Source organism: Sciurus vulgaris (genome assembly GCF_902686455.1).
Source record: "Sciurus vulgaris genome assembly, chromosome: X".
NCBI classification, from domain to species: domain Eukaryota; kingdom Metazoa; phylum Chordata; class Mammalia; order Rodentia; family Sciuridae; genus Sciurus; species Sciurus vulgaris.
The window spans coordinates 75,365,188-75,390,125 of record NC_136471.1 but is presented as its reverse complement, the minus strand read 5'-3'; the positions used below and the strand labels follow the sequence as shown (position 1 = coordinate 75,390,125).

Genomic DNA, 24,938 nt, shown 5'->3' with positions numbered 1-24,938 from the left:
TTGCTTATTATAAACAATAAAACCATGGTAAGGGTTTTCTTGGTTGAGTTGTTTTGTCTTAACCAGTTTTAACCAGGTTATTTGATTTAATATTGTGTTTTACTATACAGTTTACATTCAGAATCTATATACTCAAAGAAGGGACTTTCTATAATTTAAGAAAACTGCAACTGCAAACACACTGAAATGCTTTCCATTACTAATTCACAACAAAATATTTTGGGAGAAAGCTACAAGGTAAGAGAAATATGAATACACACCAGCAAAAGTGCTGACACATTCAGCAAGTAAGAAAGATAGGAGCAAGATGGCAGTATGGACAAAGTGATCTAGAAAGAAGGAATTATACAATCTTTAAATATTCTTGCCTTAAAAGCAAAACACATTCTTACAACAGCCATCTTCATAAACTAAGCTTCGTCAACTTTGAAGGGAAAGACAAAGTATTCTATCTTAAGGTATAGAAAAGGTGCAAATCCCTGCAGAAGAACAGTAAATGCGTATCTTGAGCTTGTTCATGTCCAAATGCTAAGGCCTCTTTCTGATTCTCATAAATGACCCTTACACTTGAGTTGTTAAAAAAATTTCCAAATGAGTCCATCTGCTCACCAAGATACTTCTATGTTAAGAACCTTCAGTAAAGCATCTGACCCAGTTTTTTATGATCCTGAATTACCTTGGTTTCAAGTTAATTTTTGTAAACTGGAATTCCCTTAGGAAGAAAGTAAAATTTTCAATCTTTAAAATAAAGGGATATAAAAAATAAAACCCTATCATCTTGTTCCTTTTTCAGAGCTCAAACTTCAAAACTGCAGCTTCTTCATCCCAATACATTAAAAAAGCATCGTTGCAATGCTGATTTTAAAATGTATCCACATTATCCTTTTGTGTAAGTATGTAATATTGTAATGTAAAATTAGTACGTTATAATTAAATGCCCTTTTTCTTGGTATTTTCTGAGTGAATCATCGTAGGAAGCTTTTCTTTCATCTTAATCTGTCTATTATTTCCCTGTATAGAACCACCTTAATATAATGTGGTTTTAAGAGAAATGTCTTTAAGACTTAGTTATGGCCTCTACAATAATTGTGTTTTCCAGGTAATTTAAGTTTTTATTAACTGAAAATACTGGTTAATGACCACAGTGGCCTAGGGACCACCTGCAATCATATGAAAAGAAAATAGCTTAGCAATCTTTTAGTGGGGAAATTATCTCCACCCTGAAAACATTCCTACCCTCTTGGACTAAATGTTTCCCATATCACAAAATAATTTGCTTTGAACACTGCTATTCAAACTTCAAAAGGAATTATTATTAATGCTGACCTCACTCTTATTTGCTTATTTTTCCACCAGCATCACTGGAAATGTATAGAAGGAATTAACAGAGATGAAATGTTTCCCTCTAGATTTTAAACCACATTTCCATAGCTGATTTATCCAAAGGAAGGGTTTCCTTTACTTTCAGAATAGCTATTGCTGTTCAGCTTCAGAGTAAAAAAATGTCAAAAAAAACCCCCAAAGAAAGCCAACCTACTATGCAACTGATAACACATCTCAGTGTTCATTTCAACTTTAAAAGCCAAGATCCTGCATCGCTTACTCTGGTATCAAAGACTGACTATGAAATACTGGCCTCAGGTTACTTATCAAATTGCCTAAACTAGGTAAGTTTGTATTTCTCCATCAATATCCACAGTATAAAAGAAGAAATAATAATCTCTCATACTAAATTATCACTTAAAACACATTAGAACCATAAACTAATAAAATAAGTACTTTCCTGAGAAATAAAACCTCATTATACATGGTTATGTAGCCCTTCATGAGAAACAGTTTTTCAAACTGAATAATTACTATGAAACAAATTAAGCAAATTCATACTGAAAGACAGAGGAACTTTCTTTTCTTTTTTTAATTATAAGAGAGAGGGTCTTGTTATGTTACATAGGCTGACCCTGAACTTCTGGGCTCAACTGATCCTACTACCTCAGCTTCCCAAGTAGCTGGGACTACAGGTGTGTACCACCATGCCCAGATTAAGAGAGGGACTTTCTATGTGAAAGTACATCATTATTTTAATACTTATTTCTAATAAGCAAAACATTGGTTTTTTTCCCCCTCAGTTAAAACTTGATTATTGTGTTTGGGCTAATTGTCATGTCAGACATAAAGGAATTCATTAAATTACTAAAAAAGTAAGATAATACTTTATAATAAAGTAATTCTGAAGTGTCAACATAGATTAAGAATGATGGTCATCGAAAGAATATTTGTGAGCATGTGTGCACACATGCATTGTGTAGGAATCCTTTCCTATATACCAAAGGTCATATATGCACATGTATATTAAGGTTTTGCTCCAAAAAGTACATAGCTAGAAATACTTAAAAAACAATTAAGTATGGGTATCTATTAGGTAAGACATTTAAACTATAAATGCATGTCTATTTCTGAAAAGCTCTAACTTTATGTTTAAAATCCAATTTTCACATTAATGAAGTATTTTAATTGGAGGGGGAATGAGGAAAAACAATGAATCCACAGTATAGTCTGTTTAATTTTAAGAAAAAGACACTAAGCTATCTTTTGTCAAATTGTCAGCATAAAGGAGGCTTGAAAAACTACAAAAATTTGGACTCTTATCGGATTCATCTGGTTATGGATGTCAAAGGCATGGTGGGTCTCAAAAGGGTAATGGGGGAAAGTCAAAGTAACAAAAATTGTGTGATGAGTATAACCAAGGCAGTAACAAGAAAATAATTTGTGGATAAATACAGATACCACTTTAAAATAGACTGGCAAAGATGTAAAACTCAAATCCCCCTTTCAACAAATCTTATCCAAAAGAATAATTATAGAAAATGGGAATGTATGATTTTTGTTTTAATTAAACATTTCTGCTTTCAGGGCAGAACTGTACTTGAAGTGTAGTCCAAAACAAAACAAAACAAAACAAAACACAATGAAAGAAAAGAAAAATTCTCATGTGACTTAGCAGGAACAGTTTCCACAGCCTTTCACACTGTTGACAATTTCTTCTTGTAGTTTCTTCCTTTCCTCCTCTTTGGACGTGCTTTCTTTCTTTGCATCCCATTTGGGGTTATCATGGTTCTGCACTCGGCTGCTCTGAGTATGCCACATTTCTGAATAAATACTGCCAGAGTTAGCAAGCAAGCCATAATGGGTACCACGTTCAGCTACCTTACCCTAATAAGCAAACACAAGAGAAACAAAGAAAAAGGTCATTAAATTAGCATAATAACTAAAAATACCTGATTATTTATAATGAAAGATTTTGAAGGAGCTGCATTCATTAAAATACCTCTCCTACTTCCTCATTCATAGAATAAGTGGGAAAGATTGAGGTAAGAATGCTATCTTCAGTGTTGATCTACCAGTCCTAGTGAATAAACAATAGATCATGAAATTCCCAATACCATAGACACCATTTTACTTCGGGAAAATAAAACCTTGATGTTTTATTTTTTATTTTGCAGGGCAGAAAGGGAAGGCTAAAAAATTTAAAAAGATGATATTTTCTATAATGAGCAAATATTCAAACCCAAAACACTTATTTATACAAAGTTTTAAAGGATTTTAAAATAATATTCTGAAAGTCTTATGTGTGTAATTTGAAATAAAGATTTCATAAAAATAAAAAGTTTTACTTTTTCCAGTAGTTATTTTTTGTTAACAATAACTATTCAACTTAGCACTGCAAAGCTGTGATACAGATTTCCAACTCTATTTCAATTAATTTGTCTCTTGAAAGCTATTGTAAACATGTTGGGAGACAAAAGGAACTTTTGTCACTTTTTACTGGAAATTCTGGTGATAGGACCTTTACAAATACACACTAAACAAAATCCTCAAATTTGTCTGTGCCCATATCTGAGTTCCATAGTTACGTGTGTGTGTGTGTGTGTGTGTGTGTGTGTGTGTGTGTGAGTGAGAGAGAGAGAGAGAGAGAGAGAGAGAGAGAGAGAGAGAGAGAGAGAGAGAGAGAGAGAGAGAGAGATAGTTCTTGATTCACTGATATCTAGCATTATATACTGACCGCCTATTGTGGAAGATGGAGATTCAGCACTCACAGTTTCCCACATTACTATTGCCCCATTTTTCACTCTTCAAATAATATCAGTAATATTTCAAATTTCAGTTTAGTGTTTACTTTGTTATGACTATGTAAGTATCTCCTGTTGGGTCAAGTAGTTACTAGAACATTGTATATTTTTGCAGATGTTTTTATTCTTCCCAGACCTGGTAACTGCCTTATTTTTCCATTTGCTTAATTTTTGGTTACTACTGGAAACCTCTCCAAAGTCTGTTACTGAATTATAAAACCCTTCTGATCACTATTTGCCTCATAATCAAAAATATTAGGTAATCTATTAGTTCAATTTCTTCCAGCACTCAGAGCTTTTAGGTTATTTTCTACAGCCTCAACCCACTGTGGTATGGGTTTTTCTTTCCTTTTCATTCATTGTGGTGGATGCTTGGTAGGCCCTTTCAATCGGGAAGCTCTTGCTCTGAACTTCTGGACATTCTTTGAGTATTATATCTTTGATATATTTCCTCTTTTTCTGTTCTCTCATTTTAGAACTATCACTAGTCAGTGGAATGATATAATTTTCCTATGTACATATATGAACACACCACAGAGAATCCCACCATTGTGGACATCCATAAGAATAGGGTCCTAATTAGAATAAGATATATTCCATGCTTATATAACTATATCAAAATGGATTTCACTGTCATGTATAACTAGAAAGAACCAATAAAAAAGAATATGGGGGCTGGGGTTGTGGTTCAGTGGCGGAGAGCTTGCCTAGCATGTGTGAGGCACTGGGTTCAATTCTCAGTGCCACATATAAATAAAATGAAGGTCCATCAACAACCAAAAAAATAAAAAAAAATGGAGGTACATGTATATGAGTATATACATAAAACATTCACAAGGAAAGAAATATAGTTATATATTAAAATGTTTTCCTTTAATTGAATTTTTAAAAAGTATGCTTTGGAAATGCTGTATCTTGACATAAAACATTTTTTTAAAAATTACAAAAAAACTACCCCTAGTCAGATGTTGAGCTTCTTTGACTAATTCTTTCATTTCCTCATCTTTTCTCTGTATTTTCACTCTTAATTCTATTCTTTGAATATTTCCTTGGCTTTATTTTAACAATGACATTTCTCATTTCCAAAATCTCTTGTTCTCTGGGTATTCCTTTATTTATTTATCATCTCCATTTTTTAAATTTTGAAATGCTGCAAGAGTGATACAATAAGCATTTATATGTGCTTTTCTTAGTTTAGCAACTGTTATTTCAACATTTGCTTTATGTCACGATACAAGCTTTTATTTATTTATTTATTTTTGGTACCAGGGATTGAACCCAAGCATGCTTAATCACTGAGCCACATCCCCAGCCCTTTTTATTATTTGAGACAGGGTCTCACTAGTTGCTTAGGGCCTTGCTAAATTGCTGGGATTACAGGCATGCACTGCCACATCTGGCTCGCTTTACACACTTTCTAAATATACACTCCTTTTTGCCAAACCATTTGAGAATGAATTGTAGACATCATTATAATTCACGCTTAAATAGTTCATTAGTATGTATCTCTTAAAAATAAGGGCATTCTCCTACATGAAGGGAATATAACTATATTATATCTAGGAAATTCATAATGATATGAAACTCTAATATAAAATGCATATTTCAACTTCATCAATTTCCCTCCAAAATGTTTATTATCATATTTTCTAAGATCCAATCAGGATCAACACATTGACTTCATAGCAGGCTTCCATGTATGTGTGTATGTGTGTATGTGTGTGTGTGAGAGAGAGAGAGAGAGAGAGAGAGAGAGAGAGAGAGAGAGAGAGAGAGAGAGAGAGACAGACAGACAGACATAGATAGTGAGACAGATAAAACACTCACTGGCATTTCTAAAATGCCTAGTTCTGCTTTTTTTTTAAATGCCTTTCAGTTTGTATTATCTAGTTGTTCCTAATTATTAGATCTAGGCTAAAAAAAATAAAGATCCAAGCCAAACATTTTTGTCAGAAACAGATGATGATGTACCTTCAGTGTATCACATCAGGAGGTACATGAGGTCAATTTGTTCCATTATTGATATTAAATTTGATCACTTAATCTGGTATCTACCAGATTTCTCTCTCTCATTGTACTACTAGTGATTGAATTCCCAAGGTGCTCTATCAATAAGCCACACCCCCAGTCCTTTTTATTATTTTATTTTAAAAAAATCTTTTTTGTAGTACTGAGAATTGAACCCAGTCCTTATTTATACTCCACTGAACTACACCTTTAGCTCTTTTTATTTTTTAATTTTTTAAAATTTGAGACTGTCTTCTTACTAAGTTTCTGAGGCTGGTTTCAACCTTGCAATCCTCTTTGCTTCATTCAGTCTTCCAAGTACCTGGGAATACAGGTGCGTGTCACAGAATCTGGTGAGATTTCTCTCTTTAAAGGTACTTTTTTTCTTTGTAATTAATAAGTTATATATAGGTTATAATTCAAAATTTGTGAATATTCTGTTCCCCAATAGCTTCTCATTATATGCTTCAGCAACCAGTGATGATTCTTATAGGAATCAATTATTACAGTGGTGGTTGTAAAATCTGATTTTCTACATTTATCATTCCTTTTACATGTGTTAGCTGACATTCTTCTTAAAGAAGAGCTTTTCCTTTCCCCTTGACACTTTTTGTTTTAAAATTATACGGATGCAGAGATTAGTTTTCTATTCATTGTGTTAGAATTCATTAGTGTCATTATTCTTTTTGATGCAGTAATCAGAAATTTGGCCAGTGGAAGCCCATTCAAAATGGTTCCTGTGTCCTTGTGCCACGTGTTCATTAATTTCCCCATTCTGACCTGAAATCAATGATTTCTCCAAGGAATCTTGGTTCCTTTTAGTGAGAAGCAGTACTAAGTGGCCAAGTTCTACGTACTAGTTACATTCATTGCTACTGGATTTTCACAGCTTCTAGGCCCTTTCAGTCAAAAGTTTGAATACTTTTTAAATATAAATCTACACTGATAATTCTGTTCCAATATAACATTATAAGACTCTTTTCTTTGACCATTCCATATTTGTATCTTTATTCTCCCAAGTCAGATCTCTATTCCTAATACCATCAACATATATACTCATATGTTCAGTCTTAAACAAAAATAGTTTCAAAATGGCTCCAACGCTCATAATGCTATCCAACAACAAACTTAATTAACTATAAATTTTCTTGAGTTCTTTTTGTCCTTATTTATACTCCACTGAGGGTATATTTAATTGGAGTACTACATTCAAAAAATCACTTGGATTAATTTCATTTTTAAATATACTTTTAGTTGTACATGGATACAATACCTTTACCTTATTTATCTGGTGCTAAGGATCAAACTCAGTGCCTCACATGTGCTAGGCAAGTGTTCTACCACTGAGCCACAACCCTAGCCCTATTTCTATTTTTATTCAATTTTTGTTTTTCCCTACCCTTGTTGATTTAATTGTATTTTTGAATATATGAAAATACTAACATGGTTCAAAAGTAAAATCAATATAAAAAGTATAATCAGGAAAGTCACATTCTCTTCCCTATCTCTTAAAACCCTTTTCTGCTCCCATCCTGTATGTAGCCAATTACTTTAGTCTCTAGTTTATTCTTCCTTTTTGCAAATATAAGCACATATACATACAGTCTTTTTACTTCATCCTCTTGTATAAGGTGCCATACTATATACTATGTACTCCTTTGAAGCCTACTTATTTTCATTTAACAATCTACCCTAGAAATCATGCCATGTAAGTTTCCTTTCCTTTTCTTAAGAGCATCTGCTATTATTTTAGAAATGCTATATTTTCCATGACCTTTGGAGATATTATTATATTTTAAAGTTTCTTATACTCTCTGCACTGTTTACATTTTCTACTGTGTTACCTTTTTTCTGTTTGTTTTAGAGGTCTTCCTTTATCATCCACTGATATTTAATAATAGAGCATTAAGAGCTGATCAGGATGAGCACCTGGCCATTTTGTTGGGGTTCCAAAATGTACATCTTTTATTTCTGGGCTACTTTTGTTTCTTCAGAGAAGAATACTCCAATTATCTTTTGATGAGGGAAGGTAGAGTGATGGTAGAAACAAAGAACTGTGGCAAAATTCCTGGAGCAAGTGACATGAGGGCTATGGTTTGCTCCTTTGGTATGTTTTGATTTCCAGTTAATTTTACCCTTACTTGTTAATGTGTTTGGTGGTTTTCTTGTGTCCGGAGCTGTCTTAATTTCCTGGTAAGAAACCTGCCAGCTCCTTGCTAAGGTTGGGAAGGGTTAAACACTAGATTGGGGGTGGGGTGAGGAAGAGCCCTGGAAACACTATTTCTTCTATATACATTTAATTCTGTTATTTCAATCTCATGCCTTTACATAATATCTGGGTGCCTCCAATTACTGAACATCTTCAGAGGTCTACAACATATACCAAGTTGTTTTTATTGGTTTCTCTCCATTTTGGCACATAATATTCAATTATATCAGTTGTGCTAATCTATCTACTTACCATCTTCCCCATATTTGCTGATATCTTTTTTAAAAAATATTTTGTAGTTGCAGATGGACACAATACCTTTATTTTATTTATTTTTAAGTGGTGCTAAGGATTGAACCCAGTGCCTCACATGTGCTAGGTACGTACTCTACCAACGAGCCACAACCCCAGCCCTGCTGATATCTTTTATTCACTATAATTTCCTCTCCTAATATCTTTGTGTTTGTGGGTTTATACTTCATTATACTTATTTTACTCCTTTGTGTTTGTTTTAGTATGATTTGAGGGAGAAGAGATGAACAGATATGTCTAATCTCCTATGTTTAACTAAATATCCCTTAGATTTGCCATCTTAACATGAATATTCTAAGAGACTACTGATAGAACACATGAGGTGACCAACCACTAGCTGAAATAAAGGTCACATTAGTTTCACTAGAAAATTAAAATCAATCAAATTTGAACCATCAAATTATTAACATAAGGAGATTTTAGATCTAGGTGTTATGTTCATTAATAAATTGGTTCTAATGGCAACGTTGTGATATAAGTGGATGAACATTGGGATCCTCATGGCATGAGATAGGCAAGTCCATGACTGGTAAAGTATATGAACATTTTCTACTTGTAAGGGAAGGCTTTAACTATGACTGCCTGTAATTGGAAAGCTTACTAAAAAGCAAAAAACTCAGATTTTAAAAAATAATTTGGTCAATATCATTGCCCAGTTTAAAAAAAAATCACCAGAGTATATTTCAGATTCTTGAATGTCAATGATATGAGATGGTGCATTTAAATTTTTTTCCATTTAAGACATTCTGGTATGTTAATACTGGAATAATCAGTGTATTTTCTAATGAATGTAAATATTTATAAACTAAATAACAGAAAAGCCTAAAGTCACAAGTGTAAACTTCACACAGAAAATAAATAGTATATGTGCTACAGCACTGAACACCATATAAAAAGTTTTAGAGGACTGAAAAAAGTACCTTTCAATAACTCAATATGTAGAAAGCACATAATGTTTTTTTTCCCCCTCTTAACTCTCTCAGTGAATAGGCTTTCAAAATGATAAAAACTGAAGATATTCTTATTAGAAGGGAATAATAATAGAAAAGGTCGAATGTGATATGGAAAACTGAAAAATATTAGATAAAATCAAGTACTAAGAGTGGGAGAAGACGTCCTTAGAGAAAGAAGAAAAATATTTCAAATTTTCAAATCTACCAATCACACTAGTGATACTCTGATTTGTTCAGAACATTTCAATAGTACACTTGTATAGTAATTCTTCCAGAGGAGATAAAGTAGGCTATTTTCTCCATAAGGAAAAACAAAATAAAAATGATCATGTTTGAAAATGACCACTTTATTTTACTGTAATTTTCCTTTAGACATCAAGGGTATGGACAGTGCTAGAAAAATGAAAATATATATTACAGCAACGACACTGAGCAAAGATTCTACTCAGAGCAAAATTTAATGCAGAAAAATTCTTTTATATATATGCCCTTGAAAACCTGCTTCTATCATGAAGATTTAATGCTTTCCTTATCAAATTTTTCTTTTAATGCTTTAACAAAGAGAGAGTTAATACAGTTTACTCCTTTTTGGAAATGACATGCATTCTTTGCTACAAAAGAGGCTAAAAACAGAATCCCATCAGCATTCAATCTCATCCAGAGAACACAAATTCTGTATGTATTATTAGAAACAATATTTAAGTTTCTTGTATCAATAACAATCCTCAATGCTCTTTGAATACTAAATTTTAATCTCTTACCTGGTCCAAGACAATGATTTCATCTGCATCAACCACTGTTGACAATCTGTGTGCAATGAAAATAGAAGTTCTGTGTCTGACCACATCCCTCATGGCACCAAGAATAGTCTGCAAGTTTGATAAGAAGAGTCAGATGGGAAAAAAAAAATCAACCCATTGGGTAACTGCAAATTAAAATAATCATGCATCTCTTTGTGGAACATAGAAAATGTCGATTAATTTTTTTATGATGTAAGTTTTATACCAGAACCGAAAACTGACCTATAATACTAAAAAGGAGGAGAAAATCAAACAGAAAGGGAAAGGAAATATGATTATATGTCATGAGAAAAATTATTAAAATATGTAACATTTCTCTAAAATAGAAAATCTGGGAAAAGGTAGCTATTTCCTGTGCTTAAAAACCAAACAAACAATCAGCAACTCCAGTGACATCAGGAGCATAGCCAGATATGTTTAACAATAAGAACAAAATTAAAATGAGGCAGTCAAATGATAGGACATAGAATAATTTAAAATAAACCAGGGAAAGAAAGGGAGACTTGAAGAGTACAGGAATATTTGTTCTTCCTTAGTTCAACATCAGAGGACAGAAGGGGAGACAAAGACACCATGTATTTTTAACTTGAGGAAACCTTAATGCAGTCTGAAAAATAATTTTTGTTTATTGCTGTAAAATTGGAAACCTGGGTCTAAATACAACTGGTCAGATGGAAATAGCAGTGTGGGGGGTGAGGATGTGCCACTGGTTTCCTATAGCTACTTCTAAACATTTTCTTTATTAAAGGTATAAAATTGAGAGCAGATGGCTACACAAAAAGAAGACCTGTATTTTACAAGGCAGACTAATAATCAGGTACAGGGCACATAAGAAGAAAAACTGATTTTTATCCTCAAGAATTAATCTCTGACATCTTACAGAGTGCTCTGGACCTTTTATAAAGGCCCATTCAAATTTTCCAATCTTCTGGTAACTCCTTCCCTTGTGGGGGCTTCTCTGTAAACTCTTAATGAGTTATATTCTGTGACATAATAAAGCTAAGTGACTCCAATGAAGACTGTTGAAAGAACTTTTAATTTGTGGTAGTATGACCCATTTTTCAATGTAAAGTTCTTACAAGCAGGTTCCTACTCTAATAATGGGCTCTGGTCCTAGTTAAGGTTCACTTTAAATATAACAAATCAGCTGGGTGCAGTGGTGCACAACTAATCCCAGCTATTTCCAAGGTTGAGGTAATAGGATCACACATTTGAGGCCATCTTGGGCAATTTGGTGAGACCCTGCCTCAAAATAAAGTAAAAAGGGTTGGGGATGTAGCTGTATGGTACAGCACTTGCCTAACGTGTGAAGCCCTGGGTTTAATCCCTAGCACTACATAGACAAAAACAAAAACAAAAAACAACATAAATCCTCAAGCTAACCGGTTCACTTCGGAATTAAATTGCTTTTAACATGGTGCTGATCAAATAATGTGTCCTAAACTGTAACTCCCTATGCAAATATTATACCATACAGCCTATAAATCTGAAAGTAGACATATGCTTCAACACTAGGTTTATACCAAGTACTAAATTAAAAGGTAGGTGAATGATGGAAGCAACTGACAACATCTGCCTATCTTCAGTTGTAGCTTAAGGGGATTTGTTAATGAAATTATCATTGCTGTTGAGACTTAAGTATGTAATATAAAGATGTTATAGAGTGTAATGTAGTTTCTGAGGTAGAATCATGACATCAGTGTCAAAATATCTTGATGTTTTACAATACTTCCTGTGCAATGAATACAAGTTGATACCACTGCTGAAGGTTGTGTAGGCCTGATTTGCACCTCAATGGGTTGATCTATAAAAAGTGAGAGGAGTGAGAGGCTTTCTGGTGAGGACCATGTCACAATCACTTACATGACTTACATTAATGAGTATTAAATGGCAGTAGGAGAGAGATAAAAACCCTCTTCTTTTTGGCATGTTAGGCAATTTGTACAACTTTGCAAGGTGCAAGGGTAATACAACAACATCATAAGGTGTCACACAGTTCCAAAAAATGTTTGCAAATAAACTTAATGTGATACCTAGTTTGATATGAAATGGCATTCTTACCATCAACACTTGCTCTATGGGGGAAAAGGGTTAGGTATTTTGCTTTACTGCAACTCCACTTGAAGTTCATGTAAAATAGAAAGAAATGCAGTCATTCTGTTGAAACTTTCAAGGAGAAAAGTTAAACATTAAAGAGTGCTATATATTTTCATCATCATTTACCTCTTCAGTAATTGAATCTAATGATGAAGTGGCTTCATCATAGACAATGACTGGGGGGTCCTTCAAAATGGCTCTTGCAATTGCTACTCTTTGTTTTTCTCCTCCTGGTAAAGAAAAAAATTTTAATTTAAGAAAGCATAGAAATATTTCATGTTGCTAGTATGCCTACTGGTTATGACCATCATCATACCTTCAACATTTAACTATGCTCCTGATTACTTTTCATTCTACTGACCTGTATGATATGTATGCTATCCCTTACCAAACTATATTTCCTTGAACATAAATACTGAAATTTGATTATGTAGCAGGCATAAGAATGAAATGAGGAGGGAGGCTAAGAACTTGGATTCTATAACTGTTCTTCTCACCAAAACATACTCACCATATATGTTGTTTATAATATAAATACTTCTCAATGAAGAGCAACCTCAGATGGAAAAAATTCAGTATTAGAGAACCACCAAAGCCAAACACAAATTGGATATAAAACCCTGAAAACTTGAAGACATGAAACTCTGAATATCTAAATTGATGTCTTAATATAAACAACTACCATCCAGTCAGTATTCTCAAGGATGTTTTTTGATAGAATGCTATTTATTCTTCCAAATTAAGGGTATATACTAGATATCTCTTACTTCCCCTCGGTTGTTAAGTTATAGATGTCTAGCATAACAGACTTTTTAAAACTAAAAGGAAACAAAAGCCCCAAAAGATTATGCAATTTGTTCAAAGTCACAGAGCAAGTTTTAGCAGAATCTAGACTAGGCCTGATTTGATTCCCAGTCCAATATTCCTCTTATCACAATATACAAGCCCACATTTATTCATGGGAATAAATATTTAGAAAATATTTGTCTTAAATAGTGAACATATTTAGTGAAATATAAAGAAACCTTTCTTTTATCACTGGAACTCCTATAGGTCTAAGGTTATTACTGTTATATGTAAAACTACAGTTGGATGTAGAGAACTACTTTGGAAGTAGAGAAGTGCTTTGCTAATATGTCCCTTTTAGCTTCTTTACTTTTCCATTACACATTAATTTCTCAATGTCTGAAAAATACTTGCATTTTTCAGCTTTAGTAACATCAGGAACAAACTCTCAGCTGATTATCTGGTCCATTAAGTATTATTTTTGTTTACTTGTTCAATAATTATTATATTTGATCTTAAAGGAGGTCCCTTATGTCTGATATTAGTTGTTTATATTCATGCTAGCCCTTTCTCGCAAGACCAAAATTCTCCTGTCAAAGCAGGTTCCACACCAGAATTATCTACCTGCCCTCCTATCAACTCAGTAACAGAAAACTCCTCAAAGTAGTTTCTAAGGATTAGTTTTAACATGCCTTTCAAATTTCAAGTGAAAACTAACTCAGTTTTAATTCTATTCTAGTATTTTAGAATTTGGAGAAGAAAAGCCTATTTATTCTAAATTATTAGCATAGACACTAAGCAATAAATTGCTCATTTTAAGAAGTTGGTTATAAGGCAATGTGTAATATGTAAGTATAAATTTTCTTTAGCTATTTCTACCTCCAAAGGAATGTAGAGGGCAAAAAAGATTAGAAAACAGAATATGGTGTAGCTGGCTAAGGCAAACTCAAGTATTGAGAAGGTTAATATATATTATATGGTAAATTGGGGCTCACTGGAAATAGATAATGGGTTAACTGGAAACAAATTAATTAAAACCAGTGGTTAAGTATAAAGGTAAACTAGAATGACATAAGCATATTATACTAACAAGTTATGATCAAATAACTACCACAATGCAATTTAACTTGAAAATAATCTTCACTCAAAATTTTCTAAACCTCAATCAAACTTTCTAATAGATTGCAAACTCCTTGACAACAGACCTATTTGTGTGTCATATTTTTAACTCTCAAATCATTCAGCATAGTAACTTGCACATAGTATGTACCTACTAAATGAAGTTGGTTTGTAATGAAGAGGAATGGGGATTCACTAAGATTCATATAGGGTATTCTTTATTCTATCTTTATTTATCTATTCTTTATCTATTATCTTTATTATTCTATAGAATCTATTATTCTATTATTCTATAGAATCTATTATTCTTTATCTTTATCTATTCTTTATTCTATGTATACATTTCCTCCTTAAGCTAAACTAGAACAAAGAATAAATGTAGAGATGCAGCACAGAAGTGGCTCTGACAAATTAGTTTGAAATGAGTATACAAGTGGAAGGCAGGTCTAAAATAACTGATCACCTGAAAGTTTGAGTCCTCGTTCCCCTACTTGGGTGTCATATCCATGTGGCATTCGAAGAATTGCATCATGAAGTCCAGCTAATTTTGCCACTGCATATACTTCCTCGGGTGAAGCACTGATGTTTCCATATAAAAGGTTGTAGTAAATAGTATTATGGAAGAGGACAGCATCCTAAAGTAGATTTATATATAGATGATACATATTTTTGTTCATTCCAAAAGAATTTGAGCAATTGTATGAGGGCACAAAGAATAAACTATGACAGTCCCTTTTATCACCCCCATCCCGGAAATTCCATTTCCCTTTTCAGAGTTATCACCATGAGCAGTTTGTTATGTATCATTTCAGATTTTTTAAAATGCATTTGCAAGCCTAAGTATATGCTTTTTTTCTAAACACAAGTGGGGCCATCCTGTACTTATTTTTCAAATGGTTTTTGCACTTAATATATCCTAGAGATTTTCCAAGTTAATAAAAGAAGCCTACTTCATTCTTTTTAACAGTTGTGTACTTTAGACTATGGACCTACCATAATTTATCTATTTTCCCATTGGTAGACATTAATGTGATTAATAAGTATCTGTGCTACTATAATGTTGGAATAAAGCATCATTATATACATGACTGTGCATCTGAGTATACTCCAATCAACAGTGTATGAGGTTATCAGTTCCCCATATCTTCAGCAACACTGCATATTAATTTTTAGTTGCTGCTATTTTTATAGGTAGAATGCTCTTTAAATTAGCATTTCCCTAATTACTAATGAGGCTGAACATGTTTTTATATATTTCTAAGAAGCTTTGACATTGGACATGAGAGCAGAAAACAAAGAATTTATTACATATAGATGTAATATATTAAATAACACTAATTTATTTAAAGTGAACATTCATCTCCCATTTTTCTTTTAGTCTCCAAACTGAAAAGCGATAGTTAACTAAAGTGAAATAAAATGAAGCCATTAGTTTACAAGAACCAGGATATCCAACTAAAATCTTCTTTAACATCATAATCAGACCCAGAATTTCAGATATCTTTTCAAATAATATTTTAATCATATATATATATATATATATCTACTATTAACAAATAAAAATTTCTCATATTGGATTGGTACCCAATAAATCCAAAGTTGTACATATAGAAAGTACTATTTTAGGTGGCAGTCCAGGCCCAGCCCCACAGCCACCACCAGGGTCTCCAGCGCCACACTGTGGATCTCCATCTACCAACACATGGGGTCGCCTCTGCCCACTATCATGGATTATTCCTCCCTTCCTGGGACACAGCATTATCAAGTACCTCTCATGCATCAGCTGCTGAAAACTAGGATGTTTGAATAATATAGTTTTATTGTAGAATTTTTTTCATTAGTTGTATTATTACTTTTATTCCTACTTTTCTATTTTTTATTATTTTTCTCACTCTATTTTCCTCTTAGCTATCTGTTTCTGTGGAGACTCTTTCTCCCTTTTCTCATGCTAATCAATTTCTTTTGTTTTCGCTTTCACTATTCCTACAACCTAGTACCTCTAAAGACTCACTTCTTATCTCATTAACATTACATCCTACACCCCTCTCCATCCTCTTTGTCCACCATTAGAAATTGTGGATCATATTGCAAACCTATTGTTTATGCTGTAGATAATAATTAAACTCATCATCTCTGTTTATTAAGACAATACTGTTAATATATTAATAGGGACTATTTGGGTTAAGGATGCATATTGGTTGCATTGTGTGCCACAAATACTGATCTCCCACTTTAAGGTGAGATACTGGAAGCCTGCAAGGACACTATAAGCCAATGGGGGGAAACTGCAATATCTTGGATCCACACTGCTAGAGGGGAAGGTACACGAACATGAGGAAACAAAGGAAGAAAGTGTCCCAAACAAACCTAGATGCTATATCAATAGAATACAATGACAGCATGGTAGAAGAAATGTCTGAAAGGAAGTTCAGAATGTACATAATTAAAATGATCCAAGAAGCAAAAAATGAGATAAGAGAGCAAATTCAGGCAACAAATGATCACTCCCATAAACAGTTAAAAAAGCAAATGCAGGAAGCAAAAGATCATTTCAATAAAGAGACAAGAGATACTGGAAAAAAAAAACCCGAATCCTTGAAATGAAGGAAACAATAAACCAAATTAAAGACTCAATAGAAACATAACCAACATGCTACATCATTTGGAAGACAGAATCTCAGACAATGAAGACAAAATATTTAATCTTGAAAAAATCAACACTCAAATTCTGCAGATTTTATTAAATGATTACTATGGGTCAGGCACTGTGCTTGGTACTAAGGGCAGTGGTGAACAAGACATGCAAACTTGAAGTTGGGAGTCAAACTACTTTGTAATTATAAACTTATTTTACTGAAAGCTGTTCAAAACTATAATAATAGTTTTCATTTGCTGAATAATCATGTGATGGATATTGTGCTTTGTGCTTTATACATATTATCTCTAATGTGTAATACTAATCTTATAAACAGATCCTTATTTTAGAGATGAGGAAATTGAGATCCAGGGTTATACAACTAGTAAGGTTTAAATCTGGGGTTAGAATCTAGGTCTGCTCGACTTTAGTCTGTGCTCTTTCCACTCTATTATGCTATCACTCTAGGGCTTAATAATCTTCCCATCAAGCAGATTTCCCATTCAAGTTTTTTTTTTCTTTTTTGTAACAGAAGTTCACCATCAGAGAGATCCTAAAGAATGGCAAAAGATCTTTGCTCCCTGCTCCTTAGACAGGGATTAATATCCAGAAAAAATAAAGAACTCAAAAAGTTTAATACTAAAAAAAATCTAGTCAATAAATGGGCAATAGACTTGAACAGACAATTCCAAAAGAAGAAACATAAATGGCCAACAAATACATGAAAAATGTTCAACATCCCTAGCAATCAGGGAAATACAAATACAAACTACACTAAGATTTCATCTTACTCTAGTCAGAATAGCAATTATCAAGAATACAAACAATAATAAATGCTGCTGAGGATATGGGGGTAAAAGGTATGCTTATACATTGTTGGTGGGACTGCAAGTTAGTACAACTACTCTGGAAAGCAGTAGGAATATTCCTCACAACTGAGAATGGAACCACCATATGACCCATCTATCCCATTCCTCAGTAGTTATCCAAAAGACTTAAAATCAGCATACTACAGCTATATGACTAAACCAATATTTATAGCAGTACAACTCACAAAAGCCAAGTTATGGAACCAGCCCAGATACTGGTGAACAGATGAATGGATAAAGAAAATATCCTATATATATATACACAATGGAGTTCTACTCAGCCATAAAGAAGAATGAAACTATGGAAATTCCTGGTAAGTGGCTAGAACTGGAGATCATCATGCTAAGAGAAATAAGCCAGACTCAGAAAATCAAGGGTCAAATGTTTTCTCTCAAATGCAAAAGCTAGATCAAAATAAAGGGGAAAAATGGGGGAAACTTCATGATAATAGAAGAGAAATCAGTGGAGTAGAGGAAGGAGGTTGAGGGGAAGGGAGGAGGGACTGGAAAAGTAAGGAATGGTAGAATAAAACTGACCAAACTAACCTATGTACATATATGAATAAACCATGGTAAATTTCAACTTTATGTAGATCTACAATGAACTAATTTAAAAAAACTATAAATAAATAGAAGAAAGACTGGTAGAATAGAGAAAAAGGAACAGGGAAGGAGGAAGGGAGGAAAGGGGAAGTACTGGGGACTGAAGTGGAGAAAATTTTATTTCATGCCTATGTAATTATGTCAAAATGAACTCCAATATTTGTGTAACTATAATGCACTAATAAAATTTTTAAAAAAGAAGTTCACCTGTAGAGCTTAACACTCCTCACTTCACTAGCATATGCTGACTCCTCAGATTCAAATTATTCTAGTTTACATAACCACCAACCCATTAAATCTTACAAAAATTCTATTTTTCTATTTTTAAGTACCTGAGGTACTACTCCCACTGCCTTCCGAAGGCTTTCCAGGCTTACATCTTGTATATTTTGACCAGCAAGGTAAATGCTACCTTTTTGAGGTTCATAGAAGCGAAACAACAGCCTCACTATTGTGCTTTTCCTGAAATTGGAGACAAGGAGAGGTCATTTAGCTTCCACTGGCATTAAAGAACCCCTGTTTTAAACCACATTAATCAATTCATTAGGATAAGAATAAAATCACATTTAGAATTATCAATCAGTAATGCAGAATTTTATAAATAACTAAATTACCCACCCTGACCCACTACCTCCTACAATGGCCACTTTCTTTCCTGCCGGGACTTCAAAAGATACTCCACTAAGGACTTTCTGTCCTTCAATATATTCAAAATGCACATTATCAAAGGCCACCGTAGCTGTCTGTGGGGTGATCTGAAGGGGAGATGCCATCGCTTTGTCCTAGCAGGGAAGAGAAAAAAAAAACACTTTACATACTACCTTAGAGTACAGCTATACAGATATTTTTTAACAGAGAGATAAAAAGGAAAATGGGGTAGGAGGAGGTTTATGAAAGTGGAATTAGACCATTTCCAAGGATGTTTTTAAAGATTTGTATTTCTGTGACTCCTCACTGCTAAGGTAAAAAAAATCATCAGTGTTTTGGTTGCTGGACAACTTTCTTGGGGTCAGGGGGAAGGGTGGGCGGGTAAGCAAAGGGCTGGAGGATGTGAGGAGAGGCAATCATGTATTCTGCATCATTATTAGTAAATTTACATCCAGTGTAAGTACAAATAATTTAATACAATTTACTTTCTAGGTATAAAATTCTTTCCTAACATTGTTTTTAAACATAGAAGTGAAAGCTGTACCAACCTCTTAATACACTTGACAGTCCCAATTCTTGCAAGAGAGAAATTAGTTCACTAACATGATAATAAGAATATTCCCCTTGAATAATCCAATAATAATGAGATGATGGTCATGTATTTTTGAAAATGTACTATACAGATTACTTACTTTAATTCGGGTGTCTACCTTGAGTAGAGTAAACAAGGTGTTCATATCTATGAGTGCTTGTCTAGTCTCTCTATATACAGTTCCCAGAAAGTTAAGGGGTAATGAAAGCTGAAAAAGCAGTCCATTCACCATTACGAGATCTCCAACAGTAAGGGCACCTTGGTATGCAAATAGTATGAGGAAAAAAATGATATTTTAGATGAAAGTCATAAAATTTCCCAGTTTAAGACAGATAATTTTATAGCTTATTAATATGAAATCCATTGCAAATATATATAATCATCAACTCTTAGGCTGTATCAATTTCAAAGCATTTGAATCCATGATTTATGTAATATAGGGAACTTGGTATATGGTAAGTGCAATGTGAAAGTCCATCTACACACTATAATATACAAAAGAAGAATGGTTTAATTAAAGATAGAAATGGAAGGTCAAAAAAAATCCATTCTTCTCTAAAACAAAAGTAATTGCTTCTTTGTAGTATACATTTAAAAATTTAAGCTAATGGATATATCATGACTGAGAATATCAAATCTCATATTAATGTCACAATGAATGAATTCTAATTGAAGGGCATTACACAAAAGAGGCACAGATATTATTTACTTTTAAAGTGTATAGAAATGAAAATAGTAATAGAAAGATGCTAAGGTTATAGTAATTCTAAAAGCAAGATGTTTTTCCTTTTTTAGTCCTTTGGACTAAACAATTAATTAATGACACTGATTTCCAGGTCTACAAGAGAAATTAGAAATACTGAACACTAAAACGAACTTTCTCCTGTCCAGATTCAGGTTGTAGACCCATAAAAATGTAGAAACAGTAATACCGATCAATGAGAGAGCCAGTGCTAAACAAAAAGAAGAGATGGTCAATCAAGAAATCACATTCTAATACAAAAAGGAAAGCATTCCAAAAGTGCTAAAGCACTTTATAACTAAGACTAATATAAACATTCGTTCATTAATTTTAGTCATAAAAGTTAAGTTAAATTTTCTATAAAATGCGGTAACCACAGATGTATTACCTGCCACAATTCCCTGACTGGCAAGCACCATTATAGCTGTTAAACCAACACTGAAAATAGCACTTTGGCCAAAGTTCAGCATAGCCAGAGTAGAGGTACTTTTCAATGAAGCAGTCTCATATGTCTTCAAAAACCCATCATATCTTTGTGCTTCATATTTTTCATTATTAAAATACTGCAAAATATATAGAAATAACAAGTATAACTGGAATGTATTCTTTCTTAGGTGATTAGTATAGGTTCCACCTTACTTCATATATGGATACAATCTTGTACTACAGACTCCATTTTAAAAACTGCCTTTTGATACATGGGAATATAGTACTTCTGCAGTTTTCTATGATAGGTTGTATTTGAAAAGTTCACAAAATTCATTCAGTAAACATTCACTGAATGCATATCTAATGTGAACCCAGATCTAAAATAAAAAGCTTTCAATGACACTTTCTTCACAAAACCCCAGATCCTATGAGACTCAGAACTGGCAGTTCCCTCTGCCACAAATTAGGTCTTTTTGTTCAGTCATCTGCATGCTTACCTTACCTCTTACCTTTCTTCTTACCTCTTCCTTACCTTTTTGGTATATCAAAAAATTCTGGGAGGGAAGGGGTTACATGGCAATCATTTTTTACTACCCTCTCCTATACAGCACTTAGCATAATGCTTTACATATAAGAGAAATTCAGTAACTACTTGTTAAATGGAAAAATGAACAAATAAATAAATGAATTAATAAAAAGCACTGTACTAGGTACCCTGAGAGATACAAAGAGGGTCAAGCACTTACATGCCAGCTAATTAGCTTAATGTTCATTTTGAATCAAGATGCTAACAATATATTTATGATCATTATAAATTAATTCAGAAAGCAAAATTCTGATGTTGCCAAATAAAAACAGGAAAAAAGAAAGGGCAATGTCTAAAACAGAAAACAGTATTATTCCATCACACCTTGAGATCCTATCCTAACATAAAGCTCTAACTTATAGCACCTATTAAATTAAATGGCAGAACAAATCTTGGTGCAGTATGAAAGGCAGAGGAAGTACAATTAAACACATTACCTTCACAGTTTCATAATTCAGCAGTGAGTCTATAGCAGCATTACCTGCATCATTATCCGCTTTGTTCATTTCTATTCTAAATCTAGTTCTGTAAGACAAAGATTTGCACAGGCATGAAATGTATTTTATAAAAGCATCACTAATTTCTGGACTTTGGGCCCTGGGGAATACCATACCTCCACCGTGTGACTGCAACTGTGAATGCTGTGTATGCGCCAAGTGTTCCTAGGGTTACCAAGGCAAACTGGGCACCACATTTGTAATACTGGAAGAAGAGGTTGAGAGAAGAAATGTTCATTGTTCTTGTCAAACAGTGTATACAAACCAACAGCAAATCTCAGTTACAAGATATCAAACATATGATGGTGTGAAGTCTATAAGTCAATATAATGGGTGAAAAATCAAACACCAGGGGTTGGGGTTTTAGCTTAGTGGCAGAGTGCTTGCCTTGCATGTGTGAGGCACTGGGTTTGATCCTCAGCACCACATAAAGATAAAGGTATTTTGTCCATCTACACCTAAAAAAAATTTTTAAAAAATCAAATACCTTAGAAAATCTACTTTAGGTAACAAGGAAAGAAATGCCACATTCATACTATCATCAAATTCTAATACTAAAATAGTACAATAAACTTCAAGAGGAACAAAAACTATACATGTATGTGTGTGTATATATATATATGTATATATATATATTTTAACTATAAAAGATGAAATTGTATGAATGGTGAATAAAAACCTAGATACTCTGAGCATATCAATCCAATACCATATACATAAATCTCTGCTAAAAACACTTTGCAAACACTAGCTAATCACTGATTTACATGTAGGACTAAACAATTTTTTACAATAATAACGTAAAGAATTTGGACAGTCCCTAAAAGCTTGTGGTAAAATAATTAAACAAATTGCACAATCTTTTTTCTGAATTTAACTGTCAAGTTCATGGGCATGCAATAGCACAGCAACCTGAAATATTCGGTTGCTGCCAAAGAGAATACTAAAAAGATAAAAGCTTGCTATGAAGACTGTTTTACTTACCAAAACACTACTGACAAGTGTCATCTCAAACATGATGGGGAGAAGATTAAATACCAAAGCACTCAGGACAAAACTGATACCCCTTGTCCCTCTGTCAATAGCCTTAGATAAAGCTCCTGTCTGTCTGCTCAGGTGGAAACCCAGATCCAGGTTATGAAGATGGAGAAAGACATTTTTGGCTATTCTTCGGATTGAATTTTGGGCTACTTTTCCAAATACTGCATTTCGAACTTCATTAAAAAAGGCAGCTCCAGCTCTTGATACACCATCTAATAATACATTATAAAGAAAAATTGAGGTGTAAAAACATTAGAATCAAGGGATCAGAAAATGTTTGTACAATGAATACTCAATGAATATACTGTAGAATAGTCGTACTAAAAGAAACCTAGAAATCATCTACCCTGAGAACTAACTTTTCCAGCACCATGAATCCCTCCCAGTATTATTTTCCCCCAGATTTCAGAAGCTGATTTTTTCCAATTAAAATACTTTCAATAAATAATAGCCCATATGGCCTTATGATGCATACATGTACAATATCTGTTAAGGTTTTTGATCTAGTTCATTTCTCTCAAATATCATATAATAAAATTAAGATCGTGAAAATTCAAGTGCCTTGACTAAGAGCATGTTCCTACTCATGTCTCCCAAGTCTCATAAAGTCTCCTTTTTAATTCATGGAGACACATAGGATTCATACTGTTTTAAAAAAAATTTATATCTGAATATATTTTAATAAAGCACTTATGTACATATCTATCATTATTTAGCTATTTTCTTTACTAATTAAAAATAGCAAGAAAATAACTGGCCCTATTGAAAAGGTATTTATAAAAAGCCTATTAGAAGTGGTTGTTATAAATTTAATGTTCTATTTCATATTATTTTCTAGAATGTAGAGAATGCTACTTTTATCATGGAATTTTGCGAAGTATACCATACAAAGAAATTCTAAAAAAAATAACATTTAAAAAATCTCGCGTAAAATAATAAACATCCAAAATGCTAAGTTGTGTTTGTGGTGAAAAGGTCATCTGCTCAAATATGATGAAACCTTCTTGAAGAAAGTCAACACCTGTAGACAGATTAAAGAATCACACATACAGCCAATCAGAACTGCTGTTGCCATGGTTGCAACTGTATTTGGTGCATCACTCAGGTTCAGCATGTTTCCCGACATCTGGTTGAGGCTGTCTACAGCATATTTAAACATGAAGGGAACCACAATATTCATGGCCTAAAAACATAAAAACATCTATTACCCACATAAAATAATTATTTTTAAAAGTACAAATTTAAATTAATACTTATGGTAATATTTAGAAATTAACCATTTACTGGTATTGGAATGACTTCCCCAATTTGTAAAGATAAAATCTTTGGCATTGGGAGAGCTGTCATTTCAGGTTTTCTACATCACAGTGACATGTTAATGTTCATTTATAAGCTATGTGAATTTGTCTAATGCTCCTGCTTCCATGAAATCATCCTTGATCAATCACTCAAAAAATGTACTTTCTGCAATCTGAAATACTGTGGAGCTCACAGTACTTAATGTCAAACTGCTTTATATTGTATTTGTTTGGGTATATATTTTGCTTTCCTAGTATAATTTTTAAAATATCTTATTTTGTATTTATTTATTTATTTATTTATTTATTTATTTATTTATTTATTTATTTATTTATTTTTATGTGGTGCTGAGGACCAAACCCAGTGCCACACACATGCCAGGCAAGCCCACTGAGCTACAACCCAGACTCTCCTACTATAAATTTGAGGGTATCACATTACTTTTGTCTCACCCATGCTGAGTATAATGCTTTGTATAGAGCTGATATTCAATTCACCTTTTAAAGATAATTTTTTCACTAAAAAAATGGTAAGAACTGAAATTATATAGCAAAAAGGATCTCAAAAGCTGATAAAGTACAAGTATC

At 33.2% G+C, this 24,938-nt stretch overlaps 1 protein-coding gene across 1 annotated transcript in view; it reads right to left on the bottom strand.

The window, feature by feature from the left end:
* Positions 1 to 223: 223 nt before the first annotated feature.
* Positions 224 to 24,938, bottom strand: part of ABCB7 (ATP binding cassette subfamily B member 7) — a 113,967-nt gene continuing 89,252 nt past the window's right edge. The window contains exons 5-16 of the mRNA XM_079123023.1: positions 24,103 to 24,235; positions 22,996 to 23,264; positions 22,128 to 22,216; positions 21,952 to 22,039; positions 20,888 to 21,062; positions 19,858 to 20,015; positions 19,136 to 19,299; positions 18,850 to 18,979; positions 14,874 to 15,045; positions 12,632 to 12,735; positions 10,370 to 10,477; positions 224 to 3,210 (exon numbers count right to left, since the gene is read on the bottom strand). Coding sequence (XP_078979149.1) covers positions 2,995 to 3,210; positions 10,370 to 10,477; positions 12,632 to 12,735; positions 14,874 to 15,045; positions 18,850 to 18,979; positions 19,136 to 19,299; positions 19,858 to 20,015; positions 20,888 to 21,062; positions 21,952 to 22,039; positions 22,128 to 22,216; positions 22,996 to 23,264; positions 24,103 to 24,235 — 1,806 coding nt within the window. The 3' untranslated portion in view covers positions 224 to 2,994. The remainder of the gene's footprint in view (positions 3,211 to 10,369; positions 10,478 to 12,631; positions 12,736 to 14,873; positions 15,046 to 18,849; positions 18,980 to 19,135; positions 19,300 to 19,857; positions 20,016 to 20,887; positions 21,063 to 21,951; positions 22,040 to 22,127; positions 22,217 to 22,995; positions 23,265 to 24,102; positions 24,236 to 24,938) is intronic.